Source organism: Dermacentor albipictus, chromosome 2 (assembly GCF_038994185.2).
Source record: "Dermacentor albipictus isolate Rhodes 1998 colony chromosome 2, USDA_Dalb.pri_finalv2, whole genome shotgun sequence".
Classification (NCBI taxonomy): Eukaryota; Metazoa; Arthropoda; class Arachnida; order Ixodida; family Ixodidae; genus Dermacentor; species Dermacentor albipictus.
In genome coordinates this window covers 95989002-96013045 of record NC_091822.1, presented here as the reverse complement: position 1 = coordinate 96013045, position 24044 = coordinate 95989002, and the positions used below count along the sequence as shown (strand labels likewise).

General features: G+C 48.5%; 1 protein-coding gene, 1 long non-coding RNA gene and 1 pseudogene across 2 annotated transcripts in view; 1 reads left to right on the top strand and 2 right to left on the bottom strand.

The window, feature by feature from the left end:
• Positions 1-8815: 8815 nt before the first annotated feature.
• The window catches only part of LOC139055476 (uncharacterized), an 84111-nt gene continuing 68882 nt past the window's right edge, over positions 8816-24044 (bottom strand). Inside the window, exon 2 of the mRNA XM_070532992.1 lies at positions 8816-10108. Coding sequence (XP_070389093.1) covers positions 9830-10108 — 279 coding nt within the window. The 3' untranslated portion in view covers positions 8816-9829. The remainder of the gene's footprint in view (positions 10109-24044) is intronic.
• Positions 18181-18494, top strand: LOC139055475 (uncharacterized). The gene is made up of 3 exons (XR_011511786.1): positions 18181-18213; positions 18302-18361; positions 18448-18494. It is a non-coding gene; the product is annotated as an uncharacterized lncRNA (long non-coding RNA).
• LOC135909577 (uncharacterized) lies at positions 18885-23112 on the bottom strand (annotated as a pseudogene).

Sequence of the window (24044 nt, the reverse complement as noted above, 5' to 3'; positions counted from 1 at the left end):
TCTGCCGTAGCTTGGAGATACTCAGATTATTTCTTGCGTTCCGCCTAATTACATAATTAGCCTTAGTTAGTTAAACATCTTCTCAAATATTATAATTAGATGAAAAGTGTCAATGAGAAAATTGTTGAGCAACACGAAAAACTCCCGATACAGCTTTATTTTTCTCAATATGTGCTACATAAAAATGTTTTTTTTTCCGAGCGTGATAGAAGCCCGCGAATACACCCAAAGTGCCTGGAGCGGCTAGTCGGGCGGCCATTTCACGCCCAGCATCACGCATACTGACACCCAACACCACCAGCCGCCAGCCTCGAGGTTCCTGCTTCGAGGGTCACTGCACGAGCCTCATCGGTGTGGATGGGCTGTCGACGGGCCCGGCACCTAGCTTCTTTACATTTGGGAAAAATAAGGGGCACGTTATAGGTAATGTGTTGGCATAGAGTTCTAAGTGTGCGGACAAATGACGGTCTCTGTAGTAGTGCCTTTCGTATATGCAAGCAATCCGGATCTTTATAAGTGTGTTTTACGAACAACGCTGAAATTATCACGCTGTTCCGTGAACGCCACCGACATCAGATTTACTGGAAATCACGAAGGAGGCGGTGGCGAGGGGGGAGGGGACACTATGGCCAAAAGTTCTCGGGTAGCAGATTATGTGTGGATAAATTACTGGCCTTCGTAGAAATTCCTTAAGAAGTGCTCGAAAGAGTTATATGTGGCCGAGATTTACAACGGACCGGTCATATGCGGGCAACATTTTAAAGTATGTGACTTACGAGCAACTGAAATGCTTATTCTAACTGCTCACAAGAAACAGTTTCAGCTACATATGTAGCGAGCTCAAAAAGAAAATGAACGACCGTGTCTTGTTAAAAGACATTTGATGAAGCTTCCAGTATACTTTGCAAATATCTTTATTATAGTTAACTAACCAGTACGTAAAAAGCTTTGCTTAAAATCTAAAATTTCACAGCCAGTATGTCAATGCGAGCTTTTAGAGCACGCATGAAAGCACGCGTTTCAGTTAGACAAGAAATATCTCAAAACTAAAAAAAAGAAGAAAAAAATGGCACGGCTTCCCGTTCACGCGCCATGTCATCGTTACTAGCTCTGAAGTACGCTGCGAATTATCTAAACGTGCTGCGTGCCTAGCCCTGTAGTTGAGTCGAACTAACGCAGCATTTGTCTTGGTTTGGTCACTGAATTCCTGTTAGCTGAATCTCGCGTCTAGCACGAACACGGCACACAGGCGACGGCTGTCTGCGAGAGCCAATAAGTAATGGCAGTATAGGCTGTCGATTCGCCACGTCAGGCGGCCGTCCAAACAGTGACACGAATGTCATATTTATTGTCGACACCGGTCATTACAAGAGCGGAATTAATTCGTGATTAAGTAAGGTGCCCGAGAGCACCACGCACGTGGCACTGCTGCGGTATGCAAGCGAGCGGCGGCGCCTCTCTTCTTTCTCCCCACCCCCAAATTTGGCGGTATTTCTACTGAAAGCCGTAATCCAGAAAGCGCTACTCTAAAGAGTACACTCTGTTCTAAAGGTATAGCGCACCGGAAACAACTAGCATATATGTTTTCAGATGCAGCTCTTATTGAAAAACTGGCCGTAAATTTAACCGTTATAGGTGAATTAGCTAAGATAGTGGATGACCAACGGAAAGCGATTACGATACTCTCTAATGCGAAATTTGAGCGCAGCTCTATACGTGTTTTCATTTCGCGATATATTGGCTGGCGCGGACAATGTGTCTTGTGCGGCACGTCGCAAACGGAGTGAGTGTGGCGCGACGTCAGCCGGCCGCAGATAGGCCTCCCAGACGACGCGTGCTACTCTGGCGCCATCTTGTAGCCATCGTCGCTGCAGAGAGAGAGAGAGAGAGGGAGAGAAAGTGGTTGTGAAGAGGAAGAGGCGCCGCAGAGCCCATCTTGCGCGGCACTCGTTCTTCTCCCGCTTTCGCCATACCCTCCTCCTCTGCTTTCCAGCTCATGATTCCGCTGCACCCTCCTCCTCGCGCTTTCTTCGCTATCGCCGTCTTTCATCTGCCGCTGCGCCCCGCGTTCTCTTTCGTCCCACACACGCTACGGGAAAATAGCTTTCATTGCACTTTGTGAAGAACGCAGCTCTTGCCTATAGCGACTGTGTGCAAGTGCAGAGACCACACAAACCAGTTGGGCAGATTCTCACTGGGAACCGGCTCGCCCAACACAAGATCGTTGCGTTCGATCATGCACATGCCGCGCACGACCACGAATGAATGACTGCGAGGAATGACCACGACGGCATGGAGACGATGCAACGATGACCACGGCACGACGCGACGGAAGGGCGACCACGTGATGACGACGGTTGAATGACGACGACAGTGTGGCGACGAAGGCGCGATGAAAAATAGCGGAAGAAAGAGGATGATACGCATTGTAAAAGCCCTCTATTCTCGAGCCTCCGCCGGGGGGCCTTAAAGGTCCGAACACCCGGCATCGGCTCAACCCCCAGGATTCCCCCTTTCCCCGGGCACGGCTAAGCCGCGCACGGCTACACGCGGGAGGGTCCAACCCTCGTGTGCTCGGGTCCGTGGTGTCGCAACACACCAAACGCCTGCTGACGCAGACGCCCCTGCGGGTTATATCGACATGGGGCGCCGCCTGAACGTTACTCGCACTTGATAGGTCTAGGTCCAGGCTTACCGTAACCGCCTTTTCTGGGACGAGGCAAATCACCTTGTCGTAAGAATGTACGCCTGAACGTCTTTTACACCTGACAGGTCGATCATAACAGCCCGTCCGCCGCCACAGGAGGTCTCGAAGGAGCTCAGTATCCAAGCACTTCGAAGATGCCAGTAGACCTCGTGCCTCTTGCTTCGTTTCGCGGATCGTTTCAAGGCCTGCATGGTGACACCGTCTGGAAGTAAACCATGTGAAGCCCAAGGCACAACAAACAGAGAGCACCCAACCAACCACGAGAACTGCCAATTTCACACGTTCGTCTCATAAAACCCTATCAGAATCACATCTGCAGCCCTCGCTCGAGATTTCCGACAACTTAACAATGGATAAAATCAGATTTCAGTGCGTTATTCAACCAGCTTCACGCCTCGTGTTTGCGTTTCTTTTTTTTTTCGAGAAAGCTACAGCTGTCAAGAGACAGAACGAATTGAAACTCAGCAATAATGGCGCTAGTTATAAATTCCCAACGGACAAGCAAAACGCCTTCGAAGAAAACAAAGAACGAAAAGGAGTCCTTTACAACGAACAAGAAACTTATCGATGCGCTTCATTAGAAAATTAAATCTTAGTGCGCACTAGATTGGATCGTTGTATGAAGGCCTTCGGGCCTCGCCGAACGTAACAAAGGGCTCAAGGCATACGCTGCTTCCTGTCGTCGTCCGCCACTTTGTGTGCCCGCAAGTTGCTTTTTCGTCCCTGAAAAGGAGGCCGCAAACGCTGGAAGAATTGCCAGCCACCTTTTTCGCTCGCTCTCGCGGCGCTTTCTACTGTGGTAGCTGTCTGAATGGTCTGTTCGTACAGGCGTATCTCAATCGGTTTAACCTTTCAGCCGCACCCCTGCTCGCAGAGACGCGTTCTGATTTGTTGTTGGGTGACGCCTTCGTTTTCTCACCCGCCACAACGAGCCCTTTGAAGTTCTGCGATATGGCCTGTTCTCTTACGGGGTGCGGTGTAGTGACTTTCTCTATTCTTCGCTGAGCCGAATACTTGGCTTAGTTGATCTTCCGCTGTTTAACCGATTTTTTCTATGCCAGGCGGTGGCCTAATGCGCCTCTGAAGTTCCCGAGCGTTGGGTTCCTGCCCAGCTGGACCGCCCTGGCATACTTCTCTCCTTTTGACGATTCCGGAAGTTCGCCCAAGTGCGTAGGTACGAGTGAGTTTTTGAGCACTTCTTTGAACATTTTCGGGCTGTTTAAACTGGTCTCGTCTCCGCAAGGAACGTCCTCCGGAATATTCCTTGTTTCTACTTTCGCGACGTAATCGCTCTCTTCTTCCGCCACGATTCCTTCTTTAACAACCTTTATCAGGTCTAAAGAGCTTTCTGAATAACTCAGTACCAAATTAGTCTAATTCTTTTGTTAGCCCTCGCTGCGGTATTCCTAATAACCCGGATGCCTCCTCACTAGCGCCTTTTTCACTGATTTCACGAGCTATGTGCTGTGCTTCCTAGGTGTCTCTGTCATGAGGCATATTTTTGTCTTTGTTGTCATGATTTATCTCCGCCGCGACCTCTCGAGCCTTGGAACGCGCGAGAGCTCGGACCGTATGGGTGCCAAAACTCAGGCCTTTTTTCTTTAACAGCATGTCCGAGTGATCTGATAATAAGTAGGGATAATGTTTAGACAGATACGGCGATACTGCTGCTTTAGTCAGCAATAGTCCAAACGGCCCTTCAATCCTTACGCTTGCTGTGGGCAAGCACACACTGTTCTCCTCGACTACCTGCTGGATCAACGCGCATTCCCCTGTAAAATCCGCAGGTTTCACAAACGCAGGGTGGACAATATCTGTCGTCGCAGCTGAGTCCCTAAATACTTTGCACGACATTCCATTCAATACTACGTCGCGAAGATACGGTTCTAATAGGGCCAAGTTGAAATCGCCGCCTTTCACACACACACACACACACACACACACACACACACACACACACACACACACACACACACACACACACACACACACACACACACACACACACACACACACACACACACACACACACACACACACACACACACACACACACACACACACACACACACACACACACACACACACACACACACACACACACACACACACACACACACACACAATTCTAGGCTTCCGGCAGCCTATCGCAGCGTGTCCAGGCTCCTGGAAAGGGAAGGATGGATGTGTGTTGTTTAGTGGCGCAAGGGCCAGGTGTGGCCAGAGCGCCATGACTGATAATGATGTGTTAAGCGCTGATTGGTGAGTTACGATGATGAGGTGTAACATGGCTGTAAAGTGGCCTAAAATTAGTCGCTATCGTAGAAGCATAAAACGATATATAGGTATAAAATTATGACAGTGATACGTGGAGTAGTCTCTGGGTATAGGACGAGTGCCAAGTGATAATGGGGCTAAAATGCATGAATATGGAAATAGCACATAGGCCTCCTTAAAGCCTTTGAGCCCAAAGGCTGGGAGGCAGGTGCTTTCTTTCAATGCAGCTACCGCAGCAGAAACCTCTGTTAAGAGGCTGTGCTACGGATTTCCTGGGGCTATAGTATGAAAGCTATGTACAGCTTTTAAAAATTGAAACAGTGATTGATGTTTAAAGAGAGGTTCCATACCTATAATCATTTGGGGATGATGTGGAATCTGTTGCCGGTGAGGTAATGGAAAATGCTTTTTCCTATTTGCATCTAATTCTCTGCATTGCATCAGGATGTGAAGCACGGTAAGTGGCTCACCACACTTATCACACATGGGTGGATCACCACCTGACAAGAGGTATGCGTGTGTACTGTATGTGTGTCCTATTCTAAGTCTGCAAACAGACAAGGGACAGACAAGGGAAACAGACGACCGGTTTTCTAGCTTGAAACGCATTTTCTGTCTTTCTTTAGTCTTCTACTGCGGTGTTATTCTCTCCTGAATTGGGTTGCATGTCTTTTGTCCCTCCTACAGCCTTTTCGGGGTGAGGGCGGTGCCTGTTTTCCTCTTTACTGAATTTAGTGAATGGCTTGACATGCCTTTTCTCGGATTCGCGACATGCGGAGAATTCATCTGCTAGCACTGCAGCGCGTTCCAAGTCCTTTTCGCCCGACCTATCTTGAATCCACAGGTGCGTCCTTACGCTCAAGGACCCATAGAACTGATCCATGCAGATTTACTCAGCAACCTTGTGACAACGGAAGGCATCTTCCCTTTTTAGCCACTGAATCAAACTGGCTTTCTGATTGTAAGTGAAATCTTGAAGACTCCACCGGTGTTCTAGCTGCCTCCAGAAACCGACGACGGAAGCCCCCGCTGAGAGCCAATATTTATTTAGCAAGGCAGCTTTTACTTTCTAATAATCATCTGCATCGTGTCTCGTTAGCCTTGCAATTATTTCGGTTGCTTCGCAAGGAAGGACGGCCAGAATCTATTGCGGTCAACTCTAGTGCCAGCCCGTTTTTCTTGCAGGTTCGTTCAAAAGAAACAAGAAGCAATGCCCAGTCATCATTTACCTTGTACGACAGCATAAGATCCCTTATTTTTACTCCTGCTTCACCTGAACGCCTTCATTTATTAAGACATCATTTGCCCATTGCATGGCCAGACCCCGCTACACGTCTAGTTGTCTTAGCTTTAGTTCGTGAGCTCTGTTGCTCTCATTCCTTTCTTTGCGCAGCTTCCCATTGACCAGCTCACTGCCTTTCTTCTACCGCGTTTTGTTCAGTTTTTTGCCTTTCCTCTGCAGCTCTCTACCTTTCTTTTGGAGCGTTTTGTTCAGCTTTCTAAGCTCGCTTCTCTATCTCTTCCCATATTTCTGAAATTTCGTCAAGAGCCCCGCACTTCTCAATTGCCTGAATAAGCTGCGGCTTTCTGACTTTGCCCGACCTCAATTCCCAGCTCTTCACAATTAATAATAATTCTGGCTTTCTCCATTTGCTTAAATCCATGGTCAATCCCGAACGATGAGTTTCCTACGCTGCTGCGACGTGACGTAGCTTTAAACAGGAGCTTGCACGCACAGAAACTAATTTGTAGTTTTAGAAAGCACACGAGCTAAAACTTGGCAAATTCACAAAGAAAGTCAAGCGCTCACCATTCTGCTGAAGCCAGGACGAAGACTGGAGTATCCCGTCGCTGCCAACCAGTTGATACGATCTCAACCGGGTGAGGTGGGTCTTCACCGCAAGAGTCAGGAAACGACGACGAAGTCGGGCATGGTGATGACGAAAAAAGTAGAAAACGTTGTATTCACTTCATTGGTACGTGGATGTTACTCATCCGAGTCTCGAGCGGTTCTGATAAACACGTGGCAGTCCTGTGGTCGTAGACGTCTTCTTCGGGAGCCTGTGGTAGTATTAATGCTTTCGTCAGCTTCTGCCGTTGAGCTCTTGTCGTTCGGTTGGCCTTCTCTTCCTCCATGCTTTTGTGTCAGCTCGGGGAAAAAAGGGTGATGTCGTTTCGGAGAAGAGAAGCGATTATGTCGACACTATAGGGACGTCCGCCTGAACGCTTCTCACACTTGACAGGTCGAGGCCCAGGCTTTCCGTAACCACCTTTTCGGGGACGAGACAAATCATCTTGTCATGGGAATGTACGCCTGAACGTCTCTCATACTCGACAGGTCGGTCATAACGCGACCAACAACTTGGCTCCTGAGCATACTACAGAAAAGAAAAAGCCCCATACGCTATGCTACATGTATTGTGAGCGCTATGATGCAATGCAGGGTTTCATTTAAAGCCATAGTAGAAGAAAAAAAAGCTTGGTGTTGCTGGTTTGCATTTGTCGGAACAATCAATTACGTAAATATTTATCTTATTCAAGTATACGTATGTACGATCATCACGAGTCAAAACTATTACTTTGCATGCTATAATGTACTCCTCTCACCGTACACCATCGAGCAACGTAAGAATCTGGCTTCTTTTTCTACAAAAAAGTTTATTTGCATTGTCAAAAGATATTTCTAAATTATATTTCAAGTGTGTCTCGTTTCTATTGCCGCCGCGCATCACTTCTGCGTTTTCGAGCTCGTGAGCAGTGTATCCACGTGGTGTCTAAGGCCAAGCACGCATCCGGCTTTACCAGAAGACGTACACAACCACTAAAAGAACATACATATGACACACGCTGCATAGAGATACATTGTCTGTGTCGGCACCATATGCAGTCGGCGCAGAGTGTACCACGACTCTTCGAAACCACCTGGCCCAATCAGGCGCACATGGTGCTGTTTTGTGGATGAAGTACATTTCCTGCAAATCTGCTGTATCTGCAGAACGGTAACGTTATTCGTACTCGCAGATAGTACACAGTACAACAGTATACACACCACACGGCATACACATGCATACAGGGAACCACAGCTAACGATACGCCCGCTGCGCGCACGCGCATGCTGGCGCCGATAGTCATTTTCGGGTTTAAAACGCGGCATTAAATCAAATATTCTAGCTATTTGGACGTAGTGTATTTAACAACAAAACGATAATGTCAGCATTTGATGCCCTTCCTACTAATTTTTTTTTGGTGACGTAATCATGCGTGGCAGCAGCGGCCTCCACTTGTGGTCGTCTGCAGCCACGTGCGTGCACCCAGCGCCGGCCAAAGACTTATCGCTTTGGTGTGCTGCTCCTGCTGCGCCGAGAAGGCCCGTCAAGGTGCAAACACTGCAGCACTCCTGGCGGCCAAGGGATGAAGTCCGGACGTAGTTGCAGTCGGCTCTCTCAGAAGACAGACGGCGCCGTTCAGGCACCTTATCTGTTCTTCCAGCGCGATTTCGACGTCGCTCGTGAACATTGACGAGGGTGCTGAGCATCTTTCTTCCGGCTGCGCATGCGCGTGGCATAGCCACAGTGATCGCAGGAACGGGACGAGCAATTAAATGCACCATGACGTCGTGGCTCATCCGCGTTCTGAATGCCGAAAGCAAAACTGTCTCACAAATATTGCCGTAAATTAATTATGACATATGCTGCGCTTTATAGTAGTATTTCTAGGTTTCGATATTGATGTAAATGTGAAGAAATAAAAATAGGTCGATGAAACGTCATATCAAGACGCTTCTTGTGAAAGCAACAGCACCCTTAATTGAAATGAAATTAAGCCATAATGAAAATAAGGAATGCTTTATTCTCTTTTTGTTGGACTCACATGGTTACTATCGTTTAAGAAGTATGCTTCTCTTCGGTAATTTGCCCTCTTGGGCAAATTACCGAAGATATAGCAAAAATCCTGTTTTATAACTCATAACTTTTCAAAAGAGTGGCGGCGACAGATTTGCACCTTTGCCGCCTATTTTATAGGAAATATTGTAACTGTATTCTTATGTCCGTAAAAGGTGTCACAGTGATGCTATTAAGCCTTCAATTTCGATCGCGTTTCACGATGCAACCTTCCTCATAGTAATGAAGGTTTCCAGTTGAAAGCAGAGTGTCGTTTATAACCAAGCAGCATTGTTTATTAGGTGTGTGTTTTTAGTATTTCCCTCACGAATAGCTATTTTGTAGGTGCATGACTTCTTTTTATTTAACTCCGATCCTATTGAAGCAATTTTCGAAATAGACGGCAAGTATTTCATTTTCCCTTTAAATTCTGTATGCACTTGAGCTCAGTGATCACAAGGCGGCAAAAACGAGTTTAAGGAAGTGACAATTTTATAGCAGGTGTGGAGATTCTTAGCTCGTCCGTAGATAGATTAATTAACCTGAACCGTACATCAGGTTACCGGAGATATGGTCAGCAGCAACGGCGCTGTAACCGACACTTTGCCTGACCAGAACGCTTTATAGTTATTTTTGTCTTACATGGGCATTCTCGCCGAAAGAAAAATCTATGAAGGATTTCTGAAGTACTTTCGTCGCTGTCGACGCCAGCAGCAAAGTGCAATATACTGGTTACTGCAACGAAGTAACTGCAACGCTATGTAGTTAAAGCTCTACGCCACCTATGCGGCCGCCCACGTTTACGCCTCCGGTTACTCTGGTAGCCCGTACTACGCAAAAGGTTTGGGCGCAAGATAATCTCTGGACAAGCATCTTCATCTATTGCTCGATGTGCTGTTGAGTTGCAGCGAAGCGGAATCGGCCGCGAAGGAATACGGCGCCATTCCTGCTAGTCTTGTTGCTCCTAAAAGAGTCCCCTGGTGAAGACGAACTTAGCCGCCCTCCAGGCGCCATACAGCACCACGGAGCCGAGGCCCACCGTGGCGGCTGGCTGGACGACTTCCTGGAGCACGGCTTGGGCGTCGCGTTCACCCGAGGGCGCCTGTATGCCCAGTCGACGCAGCAGCTCCTTGGCCCACTTCTGACAGTTGTTGTACGCCACATGGTAGCGGCCCGAGTCGCACATACCTTTCATGACCTCCTCGATGTGGGTCTTCGGAACTCGGCGTTTTCCCAGGTGCTTCTGCAGAAGACGAGCGAGTAAGCGGAAATAAATAGAGAGGCTTTCTCCGGTGACCATTTATCACGCGGTTTTCAACTGCTACAGCCTTATCGATCAGCGGAAGAGGCGCTTTCGAGTTATTGGAACACTCTCGAATGTTGTCGCCGATTCCGCAGCGAGGGGACCTTGTATAATCAAGATTACCCGCGAGAGGCGCATAGCGGTGTATAGTCGTGAGCAAAAGGGATGACCCTTACCAGTGCTTGCCGAACTAAGCTCCCTGAAAAAAACTAAAGGTAGTGTTGCGAAGCACTTTGGGCAGTAAGCGTTCGCGAATAGAACGATAGAGCAGACAGAGGTAGTACAGCCGATCGAGCACCGAAACAAGGTTTTTCCTCTCTCGTCGTCGTTCTCTCTCACAGCCACAGCCCCACTGCTCCTTATTTTACAGTACAGTTATCTCCCCGGCGAAAAAGGAAGCCGTCCCGGCGAGCTACGGGTAGTACAACACAGGCGGATTAGAGTACGGCTTGAGATGCTGGAGATGCACAATTTCGCGTCCTCGACGGCGATGATCCAAAGGTAGCTAGCTCGAGGGGTTCCACAATATAGTTGACTGGAGACGTTTGGCTGATCACGCGGTTGATCACGCGGATCACGTGGTATGGGCCCTGGTACTCCGACGCGAGTTTCGGTGACAGTCCAGGGCTAGGGGCTAGAACCCAAAGCCACACTAGCCAGCCAGGAGCATGGGAAGTTTCTCGATGGTGCATCTGGTGTTGCTGGTCTTCTGACGTAAATATACGCGATAGCTTGCGACACTCTTCTACGTGTGCAGCAGCTTCGGATAAGGTAGTGGTTTCCGTGGTGTCAAGGCGGTACGGAAGGATAACATTCGTTGTGGAAAAAGGTTCGCGTCCGTACAGGAGAAAGAAGGGTGAAACTCCTGCGGTAGTTTGCGTGGCGGTATTGTGAGCGTAGGTCCGAAATGGTAGAACATGGTCCCATTTGCTTTGGTCGGATGCAACGTGCATGGCCAGCATGTCAGCAGGAGTGCGATTAAAGCGCTCGGTCATGCCGTTAGTCTGCGGATGATATGCAGTAGTGGTGCAATTAGTGATGGGACATTTTTTGAGGAAGGCCTCGATGACGTCTGAGAGGAAGATGTGGCCTCTGTCACTGAGTAATTCCCTTGGAGCTCCATGGCGAAAGATGATGTGGCGTAGGACAAACCAGGCGACGTCACATGCAGAAGCGCTGGACAAAGGGAAAGTTTCCGCATAGCGCGTAAGGTGGTCGCTGTCCACGATTACCCAGCGATTGTCGTCTGATGCGATTGGCAGAAGTCGATAAATGTCGACGCCTACTCGATCAAAAGCACGTGCTGGGCAAGGCAAAGGCTGCGACGGGGCGGTTGAACGACGAGGGGGATCTTTGCGGCGTTGGCCAACGAGACAGGAGCGGGCATAATGACGGATGAATCGATACATCCTCCGCCAGTAATAACGAAGGCGTAGACGCGCGTACGTTTTCAGTACACCTGCATGCGTGCACTGGGGTCGTCGTGGAACGCTGCAGAAATACCCGAACGCAGATGCCGAGGCATGACAAGCAAGCATTTGCGGCCGTCCGGGATGTAGTTACGAGGGTAAAGGAGCCCGTCGCGAATGGAGAAGTGATGTGCTTGGCGACGTAATGCGCGATTGGTAGTGGGTGTCGATGGCGCGGACAAGAAACTCAGCATGGCCACAATCCATGGGTATTCAGCTCCAGAAGAATGTCGGTGGCCGCAAGGGAAGACTCGGACAATAAGGCCTTCGGGGAGCTGACCTCGTCTGTTAGTGGTGAACGGGACAAAACATCCGCATCCGAGTGTTTTCGGCTGGAACAGTACAGCACTGGAATGTCGTATTCCTGCATTCTACGGACCCATCCAGCAAGACGACCGTATGGTTCTTTTAAGCGCGACAGCCAGCACAGCGAATGGTGATCAGTTATCACGTCAAATGGGCGGCCATAGAGATACGGACGGAATTTGGTTATGGCCCAAATTATAGCCAGGCGTTCCTTTTCTGTTAAGTTTGATTCAAGTTTATTCAGTGCACGATTGGCGAAGGTGACGACGTACTCTTCGAAGCCAGCCTTTCTCTGAGCGAGAACGGCACCAAGGCCCGACGCCACTGGCATCCGTGTGTATTTCAGTTGGAGCGCTTGGTCGAAATGGCGCAGGATTGGTGGCGACGTCAAGGGACGACGCAGCTTTGTGAATGCAGCATCTCAATCCGGTGACCAGGTCGAAAGGGTGTGGCCACCACGAGGAAGCTGCGTTAAAGGTGCTATTATGGTGGCGCAATGGCGGATGAAACGGCGGAAGTATGACGCTAACCCAATGAAGCTGCGTAGTTCTTTCAAGGTCGTCGATCGCGGAAACTGGGCAACAGCTTGTAGTTTTGATGGATCAGGGAGTACACCTTTTGACACGACATGGCCGAGGATGACGAGCTGCCGGGCAGCGAAAGGACATTTCCTCAAGTTAAGCTGGAGGCCAGCATCGGCGATGTACTTGACGCGTTCAAGTCGAAATTAGTGGGAACGAAATTCCGGTGAAAAGATAACGATGTCGTCCAGACAACACAGGCATATCTGCCATTTGACGCCGTGCAAGATGTTGTCCATCATTCTTTAAAATGTGGCAGGCGCGTTACACAGGTCAAATGGCATCACGGTGAATTCAAATAAACCGTCAGGTGTGATGAAGGCCGTTTTTGGACGGTTTGACTCAGTCACTGGCACTTGCCAGTACCCGGATCGTAAGTCTCAAGATGAGAAGAATTCGGCGCCTTGGAGGTAGTCTAGCGCCTCGTCAATATGGGGTAGTGAATAAACGTCCTTGCGGGTGATCTTATTGAGTCGCCGGTAGTCCACGCAAAAGCGAATTGTGCTATCTCTTTGACCAGCACTACTGGAGAAGCCCAGGGACTGTGCGAGGGTTGTATGACGCCGCGTTGGAGCATGTTTTCAACTTGCTCAGCGATGACGCTACGCTCCGTGGCGGATACACGCGATACGGCACGTGGCGTAAAGGAGCATGGTTGCCAGTGTCGATGTGATAGACAACAGTGGAAGTAAGGCCTAAGCGAGGTTGTTGTAGGCCAAATGACGTGCGAAAGCGGTCAAAGAGATCGGCGATCTGGGCGTGCTGATCTGGGGGTTGCGGTCAATACACCGGGAAAATGTTGGGTCACACGGCGGCGTGGGAGGAGAAACTTGAAGGGCCAGGGCGTCAACCGGAGTAGAAGGCGGGCCGTCAGCCACATCGTAAAGGAAGCATGGTTCGACTTCGTCAGCATAACCAAGAAACTTATAGTGGAGCAGCCTAGCACGGCAGGGAAACAGGTTGGATACATAAAGTGCGCTGGAACCTTCTCGAATGGCAAGAAGGGATGACGGCGAGCAACAAGCTTAGACGGCGTGAAAAGAATTGTGGAGTCGGAAATCCCAACGCAGGAAACGGGTACAAGTGCGGCAGAGTATGGAGGAATCTCAGTGTCGGCAGTGGCGAATACACGACCGGAAGCGTCATCAGTATCTTCAAAAACGTTGTTGCCTGATGGCGACAGCACAATTTCAGCACGAGCACAATCTATAACGGCATGATGACAGGACAGAAAGTCCCATCCTAAAATCATGGCATGGGAGCAGCGAGGCAGAACAACGAACTCAACATGCTATAAAGTGCCGCTTATAACAACACACACGGTACACTTCCCTAAGGGTTCAATCGGCGCAGCGCTTGCTGTACGTAATGAAATGGCTGAATATGGCGTTGCGAGTTTTCTAAGGTTAAGACGAAGCTGGTCCGAAATCACTGATATTGCTGCTCCCGTATCTGCAAGCGCACGAACGGCAATGTTTTCTGCATAAACTTCAAGGACGTTCGCAGCAAATAAATGAGGTCATGAGGAGTTCGTTGAGATCGCTGTTCCTGCCTCCGGAACTGCGGTCCTTAATTTTCCTGTCGGAGAGCTTCAGGGCGACGGATAAGTGGAGACAGAGAACGCCGACAGGGAGACGGAGATCGACGGGTATTGAATGTTCGGGAAGCAGGAGGCGAGGTTTCGAAGGGCTGAGCGGCAGTAGCGGAACGGGACGGAGAGTCGAAACCGTTCCTTCGTTCCGTCGGAGAATCCGAAGGATACCATCCGCGACGGCGGCAATGCCGTGCTACATGTCCATATAGGCCGCACCGATAACAGATTCGCCGATTGTCATGGGCAATCCATGCGCCATGGATTGAGAACAGCGGGCGGAGACTGATGAAATATTGGCTAGGTGGGCGCACGGGCAGCTGTGGCGGCCAGTAGCTGCTTGTAGGTGCATATGGTGCAGCTGCCTGCGGACGTGGGGGAAAGGCGATGGTAAGTCTGGATTAAATAGCTGCAGACAGAGGCCTTGCATTCGCGACAACGGTATGAATGAATGTTTGATGTTTTGTGGCGCAAAGGCCAAGTATCGCCAAAGAGCGCCATGTACGTGTTAATGAGTTTGCAGTTTAATCATGACTTTCTATAAAGTTGGTGTGACGTGGCTGTAGAGGGGCCTTAAGAATGGTCGCGCTAAAGGGCGTAAAATCTGTATAATAAAATTATGGCGATGACTTATGACGTGTACTATGAACATAAAGACGCTACTTTGGGAGATTAAGGGGCTTTAAGAAAAGATAAAGCCCCTCAATCTCCCAAAGTAGCGCCATTCGCTACCCTCCTCCTCCGCTCGGCGCGGCCTCGACGGTGGCGCCGCCGGTGGTGGGCCTGCCGTAGCAGACGACGGCTAACACGCTACGGGAGGAAATCTGCAGAATAGTTCGTTCCAGCCCTGCGGAGCAGTTTTTTGAATCGAGATCTTTCTTCATCAGTCGGTAACTGGCCTTTAGAATTTCATCTTGGAATTGAGGAAGAAATAGAGAAAATGACCATTATTCAAGGCGTATTTAAGGCGTAAAGCGCGCGACGTTGAGAGTTCGTGTTGCTGAAGCAGGACGCAAGGACGCGATGTACACAAACACGCGCGTAATTAGGTGCGTAATTTCAGGTGCTGACAGCGTGAAAGTATGTGTACGTGGTTTCGTAGGTTCATTCACGTACCTGCACGACACTTTTATTCGGTCGGCGCGTGAGAGATTCCGGCTGTGTGCGGTCAGCAATGCCTGGCAACAGGGCCGTTTTTTTCATTGCGGGGTGCTTTGGTAATCGTGACGATAAATTGTTTTTTTTTACAAGTACTCCTCCAGGAGGGCACATGTAATGGCTAACGGAGGCCTCTGAAGAGCACGTAACATTACACTAATGCAGGCGTCGCAGGGAGTGTTCGCATGCAAAACTGGCTGTCCGCGATCTTATACCCCCTTGGCATGCATCGGATTCGGCGAGCCCCATCCAGCCCTGGTTCTAGCTTTGGTGTTTCCGTTGCCGCTTTGGTGCTCTGGAGGCGCCGTCAATAATACGAAATAATGACAAGTTGTTACAACTAGTAAATAAAATTTATTGAAGAAATACAATCGCGCCGAGGCGCCAACTTCTAAAGCAGCGCTAGCGCGCGAGTATTATGAAACGCCAACGAGGAATTTACCGGTCCACGTGCGACACTACGATCAAAGTGCACGTTAAACATCCCCAGGCTAGCTAGATAAAGTTATCCGGAGCCATCCACTACGACCTCCCAGCTTTAGTCGCTTCGGAACGTTAAAAACGTTAATCACCACAAACCAAATCAATGCATGCAGGCGACATTCGAAGCTAAAAGACTGCATCGTTACTCATAGTGAGCCTTGCGAAAGCGTCGAGAATGTGCTGACTTGTGGTGGAGCTCAAAACACACCCTGAATAAAGTCGCTTTTATGTCACAGGCCAGCTGCAGATGCGTGCATTTCACCGCAAGACGAAACTACATGAAACAAAGAGAGCACATTCGAAAAAAAGTCAAACAACGCGCTAAAAACCACGCAGAGCATGAACACACACTTTTTCGAAGCGGAAGGCGTGAACTAGGCTCAAAATAAGAGGTTGTGAGTAGCCGTGGCCCTTACTTCACTAAGCCGTGCGTTCTTTGCCACTTCCTCGAAGTCAGCCTGCCCGATCCTGCGAGTCCACACTTCTTTTTGCGTTTCGCCCGCCGGACGGCAAAGCAAAAAGCTTTTTGCCCTCGCTGTGTCTGTTGCGGCAACCGAAGGCGCAGCAGCATGGCATCGCAATTATGTTCTCGGCCCTGCACATTCTATTACGCTAACGCACTCCGTCAGTCCGCCTGCCGTACTTTCGTCGCGCAGGCCCAACAATGGAGGTCGGCGCGCGCTGGAAAGAAAAAATATACAAAAGCGCGGCGCCTGCTCCGCGCTGGAAAGAAAAAAATATACGAAAGCGCGGCGCCTGCTTCCACGTGACACAGATTGGCCAATGGGGGAGCGGAGGAGGCTGGGGAGACAGGAGGCCGGGAGCAGGACGCGCTAGGGTGAGTAGGGTGGCGGAAAGATCTAAGAATGGCGCTACTTTTGAAAAATTGAGGGGCTTTAAGAAAAGAGTGCGGTGCACGCCGCTCTGGCGACGAAACGCGGCATACTCCAGCCGCTCGACCAGACGACACACACGTGCGCGGCCATATTATAGTTCGTATGTTTCCGTTTTCGCGCCGCTTCAAGTGGACAGTTTTCGTAAAGAAGCTAGCGCCATCAAATGAACAAATGACGAAAGAAGCTTTTCAAGCTTTATATATTTTTCACAGTGTGTCACGGCGAGCACGTGCGTTTCTTTAACGGTCGCGCCGTGTGCCGTTGCCATGCTTGCGTGGCAGCCTGCCTCGCAAATCTAGGAGCTGTGGCTCCGGTCGTGCTGCGCTATGGTTACGGAAGTATTAAGGTACGGACACACTAGCGGCAAAACGCGCGCGGCGCGCCGCCGGCGGCGCGCCGCGTGCCGCGAAACCTGCCGCGGAACCGGGTTGGTCTGCCGCGCAGAGGATGGAGCGAGGACCCATTTTCGGCGGCTTGCCGCGTGCCGCGAACCAATGAGAAACGTCCGGGCTTTCTCCTAAGCGCCACCTCTTGGCTACTGCCGAAGTTACTTCCAGCGGCGGCGGCGGAACCACGATCAACGACCGAGCCAGCCGCGACTGCTGTATGTGCATCCACGTGTTCGTGTGCATCCACGGTGAAAAATGAATTTGAATCGGCAGAATATGATGGAGCAATTTCTAGAGACTGTTCGATTGTTCCCCTTTCCATATGATAAAATCCATCCGGATTATAAAGACAAGGACGCCAAAATGAACCGGTGGGTGATCATCGGCAAAACATTCGATCTGACTGGTGAGTTGTTTTCATTCTTTATCTGAGATTCCGCTGAATGTTCACGTCGGCAGGAATGTGCGGGGGTGAGCACACTTGTTTAGAGTGCTCTAGCGGTGTGCTGCGGAGCAAATGAGATGGAATCTCGGTTTCCTACGGGCATGGTGATTTTGCCTGAGCGGTTCGCATGTCGTACCAGGCTGCGCGCTTCGTACAGCGCCGCCTGAGCACTCAAACAAGTTGCTCATCTTTTCATTTTGCAACCTTTCTTGGTGATAAACAGTGGCATTTCTGCAGGACCGCAAGCAGCCGCAAAATTTAAAAATGTGAAAGATCGGTGGCTGAAAATTGTGTCGGCGTCGGAGGGGGCCCGGAAAAGTGGCGCCGGAGGAGAGGCCGCAAAGGTCCACACGAAGTGGCCACTTTTTGACATCGTGGATGGCATGCTGAGGCATATGCCACATTATGCGGAAAGGTAAAAAAAAAGGCAACTTAGTTGCGTAGCCATCTGCGCCAACTCAAGCCTGGCATTGATAGCTTCACTACTGTCACCTATCCTACCACTATTTGTTAACCCGCTTTCTTCGTGTTTAATATCTTTTTACCTGCTTTGACTGCCCAAGCATCTGTGTTTTTAAGAATGTATTCCCTTCAGCTGCGCTGGTAGCTTCGCTATTGTAATTTTCACATTACCTTTTTCCTGGCGAGAAATCTGCAGGGATTGCATCAAAACACCTCAAATTTTATATTTCAGGTCTTCATCAAATGTGCCCCCAGAAGAGGACGTGTACGTTAAGTCTTGTTTCCATAAGTGCAACTTCAGTTCATAAAGCTTCAAGTGATTTAACTTGTTATGCATCTGTGCTTTTGTGCAGCTCCATTCCGCCATCTCCTGTGTCATCGAACAGCCCTTCCAGTCCGAGTCTGGTGGCCAGGTGTGCACCTCATTGTTTGCTTACCATAACGGTTACTGCAGTGAAACAGTTTATGTACAACATTGTCATTTCATTCACCTGTGCAGCTGTATATCAAGCCCGGCTGCTATGCTTTTTCAAGAAATGTAAGCTGTACTAATTGTGGTGTCATTATCCACCAATAGTATAACATCCTATGTCTTTATATAATGCAGGTACACTGAGAGCCCCAATGATTTTACTGATGAAGACGAATTCAGGTGGGTGGTGATTTTCAGTTTTCCTAGCTGTGGTGCATCACAGGTTCCATATCAATACACCCTTTCCACAAGCCTTTCATGTATAAGAGTGCGTCCACTCTATTATGCACTGTTATGCTACACTCCCATAGAAGAGGATTAGTTTTATGTGCATACAGATCTTGGCTCAGTTGCTGTCATGACTTGCGCCCGCAGGTGTGCAGTTTCAAGTGAATCACACACTCAACACTACATTGCAATGTGCTGGGAAAAACGTTTAAGTGTCCTATTTAATGACTGCACGTCTAAAAACTGCAACAAGGTGTGAAACCAAGCTTTCGGGTACTAGATAAGTGTGATGTGTCTTGCTCCTTTTCATAGCATTGCAAGAAGACAACATGTTTCTTGCACGGCATAAATTGCAACATATTTATTTTTTCTATAAGCTCCCCAGCACATCAGAAGGTGCGGCATCTGCTGCTGGCTCTTCAGGGTAAGTTAGTGTTCACTTCCTTGTGTCGGAATATGACACCATAACAAACATTTTTTTGAGGCAGGTTGTCACCTTCACAAGCAGGAGCTGCTGCCCCAGATCCAGGGTAAGAAAGCTGTGCGCACTTTCTTTGATTGGAAGCAGACATACTTTTCCAGTGCATTTCTTGAGTGTAATAATGTGGCCTGTCCTGCAGGTCTGCCAAAAGGAGAGCAGCCAATGGACGTTCCTCTAGGTACTGGCATGGTTCACATTTCCTGCAGTATTTGAATGATAATCAGTGATTGCAAGAAAACATTGCGCTGATATATTTATATGCAGGACCAAAAGAAGGCAGTCTGAGAGCTTCGACGAAGCAGGGAAAGATGTCTTGGGCAGCTGCTCAGCTACGCTGTTGGAACTAAAAAAAAAAAGAAATGCCTGCACCGACAGATGACAGTGAGGATGCAGCAAATTGGATAGCTGCTAAACTGAGGATGCTACCAAATAAAAAAAGATGCGAGGTGACATTCAAGATCCACAAGCTGCTGTATGAAGCCGAAATGGAGCAATATGAATAAATGAAATGTGAAGTGCAAGCAATCGATCATATTTTTCTATGAAAGCAAGCAATTTCGGCTTTCTTTTGACATGATAGTGTTTGTGCATGCTGACAAGTAGTTGCCTGTTATCGGAAATTACCTGCCGTCCTGCACGGGTCACGACAGTTTCCTGCCATGGCACCTGGCCGTCACTCATGAAGTAGGATGCCAGTCTATCCCTTACTTCCAATGCAGCCCTGTAACAGTGAAAAGCACGAGATGTTCAACCTTTTCCTTCAGCTTATTGTGCCTGTCTGACTGAGGTCACAGTTCTAATGGGTGTGTTTTACTCCTCGTCGTTAGCTGTACCCACTGACTTTGTTGAAAACATGCACTACGCATGTATTTTTGCACTGTTACAACTCTTAACGCAAACTCTAATGAACAAGATCTTATGCCAAGTGTTATTGATTAGCTTCAATTGCTCTAATGTAAATAAAGCAGGAAATGCAAACTATTACTGATTTCATGCCTTCATGGAAATAATAATTACCGAGCAGAGTGGAAGCCCTGGTCTGTCCATCCAGGAAGGGCACTACTGTCGTTCCTCCATGCCCCATTTGTGATATTTCGCTCCCAGTCTTCATGGTCAACAAATCCAGGAGGGTTGTACGTTGTCCTTGCGAACACCGAATCTTTCATCAGAAAATTGTGAAGCGCCACACATGCCCTTACAATGTTCTCAGTGGTTTCTTCTGACGCTCGAAAAGGTCTCTTCAGTATTCGCCACCTACTAGCCAGGATACCAAAACTGTTTTCTATGAGCCTCCTTGCACGACTCAGCCGGTAATTGAACACTGCCCTCTTCAAGTACTCGCTATACTGGCTGACCCTGAAGGCATGAAGAGCTAGAAAAACAAAAGCTCGGGGCATTAAAATTACAGCATACATGTACACACTTAGATGAAAAATGCAACAGCACTAATTTCAAATCATTTAAATAACTGGCAGCTGTGGCACCTGCTGAATACAACAAGAAAAAAACTGTTCCTACATCTAATGTCCTCCAGGTGCCTCTTTCCAGTGCAGCCAATTTGAAATGCTACATAAACTGATATTATACGGGTTCTTATTAATTTTTGCATGCTTACGTTGTGCAAAAGAAATGCTACATAGGGCCACCTTTGGCTGAATTGCACAACTTGTGATTTTCAGTATATTATCCTGTCAGAAAAACAGGATAGAAGTGCTCATGCATTTGCTTACAATCATGCAATTAAACCTTGTATGTCAGCATTACATTTTATTACTGCATCATACTATTGCTTGCGCACAAAATGCAACATAACATGTAAATTATCAGTAATAAAAGTATTTTAATACACTCATATTGCACTGCATACACGAAATTTAGTCCTCTGCACCATTTCTTTTTCCATGCAGAAACAACCTTTCCTTGTAGGACTTACTATGTAGAAGGGTTGAAATCTGGGCCTATGTACATCTAGCCTGCATGCATGTACTATGTACATGCATGCAGGCTAGACTGCATTTGTAAATGTTTTGTTGAAATTGTTTGACCATTTTTACCGTATGCATGCATTGCACGAAACTGTATCTGCTATGGAAAACAGTGGCAGCAGTAACACAGTACAGCTGCATTGATATTTCATCTCGGCAATCAGAGGAACATGTCAGCGTTAAAAGTAATTGAAGCAACTTGCCACGTCGAGGATAAGGCCGCATGAGAAAAGGCTTCAATGGAAAGGCCTCGTCGCCCACCATCAAGTATGGTATCAGTCCCGCTGAGCCAACTGTTGCTGCTGGGGGGGATCCCAAATCTGCGCTCGCCCAATATGCGCATCAACTTCGTTCTTAAGAAAACTCCTCCATCGCTTTCTCCCCCGTAGTGGCCAACGTCCACATACACAAATCTGAAATAAAGCAAGTTTCAGTGCAGCCCATTTAGCATCTGTAGCAGATGACTTTCACCTTGCTCCTGCTGAAGTCACTACTGCGTTCAAGTCTCGTAAAAGTGATATCGGCGCTGCATTATAGTTTGACTAAATATACATGCCACACACAATCACAACTCGGATTACCATCTTAACATCTGCGGCTATTTGTGCAGAACCAAATATGTTTACTGTCAACCTGCGTGAGCAAACCATTGTAATCATACACCTGTCTACGCTATGCTCCTTAATTCGTCATGTAACTTACACCATTGAACTGTCCTTTTCTTTCATTGTATACAAGAGCACTCTTTTTCAATGAATATAACACACTTTTTTCATGATTCACAAGAAAAATGCACCATTAACGAGTAGTTTAACGAGTAACAAAAGTTTGGTTTTGCCATGAGTGCACCATACCTATAATGGGCATCGCATGTTGTCATTAGGACTGTGCTGAACGACTTCTTGTAATTCAAGTTTCGTGACCCTGAATTTGCAGGACGTTCAATGCTCACATGCTTTCCATCAATACATCCAATGCAGTTGGGAAAATTCCAGTCGACAAGCATGTCTGTGGCAATCTGAAAGAGTGATCGGGAGGCAATATAATATGAAACTGCGACAAAACAATAGCGTAGTAATGCATAAGGCAACCTTTAGTTGTCTTATGCATTATGAGATGCCGGAGTTCAACACATTTGAAAAGTCAGTATGCAGGGGGCATTGGGAAAGTCAGTAGCATAACAAATGAGTTAAAGAAAGGCAAGCTGGACGCTTGTCAACACTATAAACTCTCTCTGCAGTAACAAAACGGACTGCACTTACTTTTTTCCATTCTTCTGCTGTTTGTGGAAATCTTACATAGATTGGCTGAAGTATTTCCCATAATGCAGCACAAGTTTCTCTTACGATCATTCCAGCCGTTGACCGTCCTGTCAGGAAGTTGAACGACAAACTTCTCATTGTGTCGCCGTTTGCGAGAAATCTGAAAAGCGTATTCTCATCACATACGTCTCAAAGGATAAATGAGGAGGAGAGGGGTGAGTTGCATCACACAGTGCTCATGCGGTATGTTTTACACAATATTTTCCGAGGGACTGCTGATCAGGCAGTGTGACGGGACAGTACCGGGTCACGGACTTTTGGACTTACCTTACTGTCATGGCAAGTCGATCGTGTGCGGATATCGACTGCCTGAACGGAGTGTCCTGCCGCTCAATCACAGGCCGAACTAGGTGGAGCAGTGTGTCGAACGAGCTCGGCGGCATCCGAAGGAAGCTATAATCAAGAATCAAAGACATCACTATCACGTCACACACACGGCACACTACGCGTTTAAAAAGGTTATAATCACTCACTCTCGGAAGAAGCCTTCATCTCGGGCGCGCAGCCGGGGAAGCAAAACATTCGCTTGCCCCTCGACGTCTCGGTAGCGCCAGCAGGGGTGCACCCAAAACCTTCGTCTGCGTGCCTTTTGCGCGCGCCGCCGTCGCAACAGCAGAGAACACACAATGACCAAAACGCTCATCGTCGTCAGAACATCGTCGTCTGCATCTGCCATTGCAGGAATCAACGCGATCAGCGCGGTAGATTACGAGGGACGAGGAGCTGGCCTGCTCCGAGCAAGGAAAAAGCGCGCGACAACGGCGATGTCGCGCCTATGCTCGCGCAGTTCGAGACAAGGGGAGATCAGCGCTGTCACGTGACTCGGCGGCGGCCGCCGCGCACACAACCGATGTGGCCTCTCTGCCGCGCGGCGTTCTTGCCGCCGGCGGCGTGCCGCGCGCGTCTTGCCGCTAGTGTGTCCGTACCTTTAGTTGGCCTGACGACATTTCATATTTCTCTGGCTAGACATAAAAAATTCTGATGTTACTTCGCCACAGAAGTCAATGGAGAAGAAAGTTTTATCCTATCAGCTGACTCGCGTGAGCAAGGGTTTGAGTGCTTCGCTGCTGGATCCGTAACAACGCTGGCTACCATTTAGCACTAGTTACATAAATTTACCGGATGCATCTCATCGACGAGTCCTCATCCGCATGCGCATGTTAAAAAACACATAGGCGGCTTAGTCGCGCATGCGCCGGCAATATGCGCACACAACTCGTATTACAAGGCAGCTTCCCTTCCACATAATTCTTGGCAATGAATGGATAACACTTACTTTTCGTATCGTTCGCTTGGTGCGGTGCCATTGGAAGGGGCTTAGAGGTGGTATTGCGAAGGAAAAATGGTTGGTACATACGCCGGATGGTGCATGCTATTTGCTCGTTTTGTTTCCGAAGAAATGCCGACTGCACATTCTGCTGTTTGGTACTGGCTGCCACGGCTGACCGTCATCACTATCGAATAAACCAAGCACACACGCGAAATTCGATTTAGAAACCAGCCCGACACCGCTTGACAGGGCGAGAAGACGGGAACTTATTCCGCTCGCCTGACTGCTTGGATGCAACGCCGCCTCCGTTCTTGTTCGTAGGGTTTAGATGGAAAGAC